Below are 6,000 nucleotides of genomic sequence, written 5' to 3'. Positions count from 1 at the left end.
GTCACCAGATTGACCACATTGATGATACCAAGTGATGGTGACAATTCAGAGCAGGGGAGCGCAGTGTATGGCCCTCAGGCCAAATTGGGCCGCCCAGTATTTTTGTAAATAAAACTTTATTGGAACACAGACACGCTCCTCTGTTTACGTACTGTCTAGTGCTGCTTTTGAGCTACGACAGCAGAACTGAATGGTTGGGATAGAGTCCACATGGCTTGCAAAGCAGAACACATCATTTGCTATCTGACTCTTTGCAGGCAAGTTTTCCAGCCTCCGACATAAACTCGCAAGAACTCTTATAAGTACTTTGAAGTACAGTATAAGCAGTTCGGCCATATCTAGGAACATCGAAGGCTCGCATACTCTTGAATCTACAATTCCCCTCGTAGGTTCCTGCTCTAGAGAAACTCTAACAGAGGAAAGAGACAATACCGCCACTGTATCACTGTTTATAATGGCAAATAACTGGAAACAAGTCAGGTGCCCTCAGCAGGAGCATAAACACATGTATTCTGGGCTATCTGAACAGTAGACTTCCAGAGAGCAGCAAGAAGGAATGATTCAGAGCAGCAGTATGATGGTGAATCTTGCCAACGGTTGAGTCAAAAGGGAAGTTACAGAAGAATACACACATGTGAGTCCACGAGTAGAAACATCAAAAAGGCCCAAATGCTCTACCCCCATACGCTGCTGAATTAGTTAGGCTACAACTTGGGCTTCATGCAACGGAGTCCAAAGTAGCAATGGCTTAAACGGGAGGTTTGTCTCCACTCCGTGGAGCAGTGTGGAGGAGGCAGTCAGGGGCTGGGATGATGGCTCTGCAATCTCATGTTGTCCAGGGATCCAGGCTCCTTGCAGCTGGCTGTTCCACTCCTGCCACGGTCCGCATGGCCCGAGCCGGCTTCCGCCCATGACCTCTATGTTACAAGCAGTAGGATGAAGCGTCACCAGACACGAGGGAGGCTGGGAAGTGCGTTCTTTATCCTAGGCAGCCGTATGTGCTGGCGAAATTTGGGAGACAGAAAAAATGAATATTAAGAGACAAATAGTAAACTTCCCAGTAATCGTTTAGGGATATATCCATATGTGGTAAACCTTTAAAGGAAAGTAATGAGGGGGTGCCTGGGTGGCTCAGTAGGGTAAGCATCTAACTCTTGATCTCAGCCCAGATCTTTTTTTTTTTTTTTTCAACGTTTTTTTTTTTAAATTTATTTTTGGGACAGAGAGAGACAGAGCATGAACGGGGGAGGGGCAGAGAGAGGGAGACACAGAATCGGAAACAGGCTCCAGGCTCCGAGCCATCAGCCCAGAGCCTGACACGGGGCTCGAACTCACAGACCGCGAGATCGTGACCTGGCTGAAGTCGGACGCTTAACCGACTGCGCCACCCAGGTGCCCCTCTTTTTTTTTTTTTAATGTTTATTTTTGACAGAGAGACAGAGCACAAGCAGGGGAGAGGCAGAGAGAGAGAGAGAGAGAGAGAGAGAGAGAGAGAGAGACAAAATCTGAAGCAGGCTGCAGGCTCTGAGCTGTCAGCACAGAGCCCGATGTGGGGCTCGAACCCAGGAACCGTGAGATCATGGCCTGAGCCAAAGTCAGATGCTTAACCAACCGAGCCACCCAGGCGCCCCTCAGCTCAGATCTTGATCTCAAGGTGGTGAGTTCAAGTCCTGTGTCGGGCTCTGCGCCTGGCACGAAGCCCATTGAAAAAAAGGAAAAGTAATGAAATGATAAAATCTGGATAGTGATGACCCCGAAAAGCTGTGTCCACATCTGGGAAGTGGACAGGAAGGTAGACATGTGGAGGGGCCAAAGGGAGTCTCTAAGTTAGTATTCTGTCTTAAAGCCGAACGGTGGGGTCACGAGTATTTATTACGCTCTGTGAAAACACACATTTGAGTTTCATATCCTATCTTGCATGCTAACATCTCACAAAAAGTACGTAAGTAATAATTGATTTCTATAAAGGGAAATCATTGTATGTATGATTTCTATAAAGGGAAATAAATGGCATTTCCTGTTTTGGCTTTGAATTTAAGTACTCTTTACCTGGTATTCCCTCTTCTTCCTCTCGTGTCTGGGGTGGGGTGGGGCGGGGGGAGAGACTTATCTAGTGGCTGCCCTGCGTGCAGCTGAAGAATCAGCTTCTGCTCTAGGACAGAAGGCCCTTGGTGTGTCCACAAACGCGGTTGCCTTATATCCTCTCCCAGCAGCTGGTAACTCTTCCTGTGCACAGTTCCAGCTTGCTTGGATTTACTTGCTTCCTCTTGAGAAGGTCCTTCCCAGCCCTCCTGTCTCTATCCATCCAGTCAGCAGACACAGAGTGAGCATCGCCAGGTGCCGGGAATTCACAGATGTCTCAGGGCCTCTCTCCATTCCCTCCCTTAGTCTTCCATTCCTGTTTGTCCCTCAAGGCCAGGCCCAGAAGCTACCTCCTTCTTGAAGCCCGCCTAGATTTCCGGGGTCCTATCGGTCTCTACCTCTCCTGTCCTCTCACAGTGTTTCCTCTCCCCATTTTACAATGTTAGCTTCTCTCTTTGCACTGATCCGCGTGTAGTGCTAAAGGGCGCCGGCCCAGGAAGCAGATCCCCACGCCCTCTCCTACCAGCTGTGCGCCCACCAAACCTCTCTGTGCCTCCGCGTGTCACTCGTAAAACGGAGGTGCTAGCTCCTCCACACTGGTTCGGTGTTCAGCTCCAACACTTAAGCCCCGGTCCCCGCGGCCAGGGTACCCAGCACACGCCCCGAAATCGGTCCCAAAGTGTAATCGCTGAAACTGAACCCCCCAAGCCCCGCTCTTCCCCGAAAGGCGCCGCGCTGCCCTTTCTCTCCTGACCGCCACTGACCTTGTCCTCCAGCCCCTGCAAGGCGAGGCTCAAGAAACCGGAACCGCGGGAAAAGCGGCCTGAAGCTCCGGACGGATGCGGACCCTCACCCCGAACACGGCAGACCCCGCCTGCAACCCGCCGACCGCAGGCCCAAGCCCCGCCCCGGAAGCCCGCACCTGCTTCTCATTGGCTCACGATCCGCCGAGGCCCGCCCCACCAGGCCACGTCGATTCTTCCTTCACGCCAGCGCCGCAAGACACCGCCTGCCCTTCCAGGCCCGCCTTTCATTGGTGCTCGCCCCTCAGAGCCCGCCTCCTGTCGTCACTTCCGGGCAGAGGAGGCTGCGGAAGGCGGAAGTGTTCTCGCAGAGGCGGCCGTGAAGTCGGGCTGAGGTGTCCCTGGCTGCTGCCTGGCTACTCTTCCGCGTGTGGGCGCGGGGACCCGGAGGCGGCCAGCGAGAGCTAGTGGGGGAGGGGGGCGATGCCATGAGGCAGCCGGAAAGCCTGGCGAGGTCTGGAGGTTGACTGTCCCTGCCGCCTTCCCGTGAGGCCGCCGCCTCCAGGCAGCCGCCCGTTCCCCTCAGGGTCTCGCATCCTGCGGTCGTCCAGCGCCTGGGACCGGGGCTCCCGGGCCCTAGACACCGCGCTATGACGGCGGCCGCCGCCTCCAACTGGGGGCTGATCACCAACATAGTGAACAGCATAGTAGGGGTCAGTGTGCTCACCATGCCTTTCTGCTTCAAACAGGTGAGTCCAGCGGGACAGGGGTCGCCCTCTCGCCGCCGCGGGCTCACCCGGCCCAGGGTCGGCTGTTGGCGGGGCGCGGGGAGCCAGGGCCGGGTGGATGTGCGGGAGAAGCCCCAGAGGATTCCCTCCGTAAAAGGCGAGCGGTAGCGGAGTTTCGGCTTCGGCCGGAGAGTTCCCGGTTAACCGCTTGAGACCCCGGTGCAGAGCGCGGCAAAGCGGAGTGATGTTTCCCAGGTGGGGAGTGGCCACAGGATTCGGTGTTATTCCTCTTTAGGACTATAACTTTTTTTTTTTACGGATTTTATTTGTAATCTCTGCACCCAAGAGATTGGGTGCTGGGGCTCGAACTCAGGACCCTGAGATCAACTGAGCCAGGCAGGCGCCCCCTCTTTATTATTTAAAAAAACTCTGACCCGACTGCATTTGTAATGGGGGCGTGTGTGTGTGTGTTGGGGGGGGGGGCACAAGTCAAGTCCTTCGGTCCTGGAACTAGATTGGGGTGTTGGTTCCAAGGTCGTTACAGAATTTGCTAGATTGTGGGTGTCACCATATGTAAATCTTACCTCGGTGGAAAAAAATCGGAAATCTATTGAAAAATAGGTGTCGGGCATTAACGACCGGATGGAAAAAAGTCACCATTTTTGAGATGTGGATTCATTTGGCTTCTGTTTAAATAACGCACAAAAAATAAGTGTTTGGGACTTTAGAAGAGGAACGTTGGTGAAATTGTCAATTGGGCAACTTCTTCCCTAAAAATGAACTTCTTAGCTTCAGTGCCCGGTGGATGGAGTTGCGGCTCTCCCTGCCCGCTGGAGAGAGCTGCTTCCTGGCAGGGGGTGGGGGGGGGGGGAGGGCAGGTGGCCCGCAAGGCCACACGTACCGGTCTTGCGTGATGAAACCAAATAGGTAGAAAAATGAAAATAAAATGACGTTTCGGAACTGAAAGTGGGCATCAGTAGTTTGGTTTTGGAGTAACAGACACTTTGCATTTTTCATATTGAGCATCTTTTGGGTAAAAATAGCACATTTATGTTTTTAATCTGGAGATTTTTTTTTTTTTTTAATTTTAAAAGAGTGTTTATTTTTGAGAGACAGAGACACAACACAAGCAGGGTAGGGGCAGAGAGAGAGGGAGACACAGAATCTGAAACCGGCTCCGGGCTCTGAGCCATCAGCACAGAGCCTGACGCGGGGCTTGAACCCACGAACCGTGAGATCACGACCTGAGCCGAAGTCAGATGCTTAACCGACTGAGCCCTCCAGGTGCCCCTAAAAATTTTTTATTTTAAGTAGGCTCCACCCCCAACATGGGGCTTGAACTCACGACCCTGAGTTAAGAGTCACATGCTCTACTGACTGGAGCCAGCCAGGCACCCCTGAATCTGCATTTAATTTTTTTTTTCAACGCTTATTTATTTTTGGGACAGAGAGAGACAGAGCATGAACGGGGGAGGGGCAGAGAGAGAGGGAGACACAGAATCGGAAACAGGCTCCAGGCTCCGAGCCATCAGCCCAGAGCCTGACGCGGGGCTCGAACTCCCGGACCGCGAGATCGTGACCTGGCTGAAGTCGGACGCTTAACCGACTGCGCCACCCAGGCGCCCTGCATTTAATTTTTTTTTAATGTTTATTTATTTATCTTGAGAGAGAGAGAGAGAGAACGAGTGAGGGAGGGGCAGAGGGAGAGGGAGGGAGAGGATCCCAAGCAGGCTCTGCACTGTCCCTGTGGACCCTGATGCGGGGCTCGAACCCACGGACCGCGAGATCATGACCTGAGCCACCAAGGTGTCCCTTTATCTATTTATTTTTATTTTTATTTAAAAAAATTTTTTTTAACCTTTATATTTTTGAGACAGAGAGAGACAGAGCGTGAGCGGGGGAGGGGCAGAGAGAGGGAGACACAGAATCTGAAACGGGCTCCAGGCTCCGAGCTGTCAGCACAGAGCCTGACGCGGGGCTCGAACTCACGGACCGCGAGATCAACGACCTGAGCTGAAGTCGGACGCTTAACCGACTGAGCCACCCGGGCGCCCCAATCTATTTATTTTTAAAGTCAACTCTAGCCCCAACCCGGGGCTCGTACTCACGACTCCAAGATCAAGAGTGCACATTCTACCGACTGAGCCAGCCAGCCAGGTGCCCCTGGAGATTCTTGGTCCCCCACCCAGGGCCTACCAGCCTGCGTTCCTTTAGAGCTCCCGTGTGGGTTACTGATCTGTTGACAGACACGTGGGCAGGAGGACAGGGGCCCTGCCTGCCGAGGTGACAGGCCACGCTGCACCTGCTGCTCCAGAGCCCACGGCGCCCATCTGTGTGTAAGCGCTACAGATCCCAGCGTGCACTGTGACTTGCCTGGCGTGGCCCGGCCTCCCGGGACACGTGTGGTTGCGTGCCTGTAAGTCCCGGCTGCCATCCTTGAAATCGGT

General features: G+C 53.4%; 1 protein-coding gene and 1 long non-coding RNA gene across 5 annotated transcripts in view; one reads left to right on the top strand and one right to left on the bottom strand.

Moving 5' to 3' along the window:
• Positions 1-435: 435 nt before the first annotated feature.
• Positions 436-2,982, bottom strand: LOC125151137 (uncharacterized). The gene is made up of 2 exons (XR_007146650.1): positions 2,847-2,982; positions 436-1,001 (listed from the first exon to the last, which is right to left on the bottom strand). It is a non-coding gene; the product is annotated as an uncharacterized LOC125151137 (long non-coding RNA).
• A 181-nt stretch (positions 2,983-3,163) lies between these two features.
• SLC38A10 (solute carrier family 38 member 10) overlaps positions 3,164-6,000 on the top strand; it is a 45,478-nt gene continuing 42,641 nt past the window's right edge. For 2 of the 4 annotated variants that reach the window (XM_047831691.1, XM_047831692.1), the window contains exon 1: positions 3,164-3,574. In XM_047831691.1, the coding sequence (XP_047687647.1) occupies positions 3,476-3,574 (99 nt within the window). In that variant the 5' untranslated portion in view covers positions 3,164-3,475. The remainder of the gene's footprint in view (positions 3,575-6,000) is intronic. The other 2 variants (XM_047831693.1, XM_047831690.1) reach the window with 1 other exon arrangement.

This window comes from Prionailurus viverrinus, chromosome E1 (assembly GCF_022837055.1).
Source record: "Prionailurus viverrinus isolate Anna chromosome E1, UM_Priviv_1.0, whole genome shotgun sequence".
Taxonomy (NCBI): domain Eukaryota; kingdom Metazoa; phylum Chordata; class Mammalia; order Carnivora; family Felidae; genus Prionailurus; species Prionailurus viverrinus.
The sequence above is the reverse complement of the archived record's forward strand: the minus strand, read 5'-3'. Positions and strand labels throughout refer to the sequence as shown.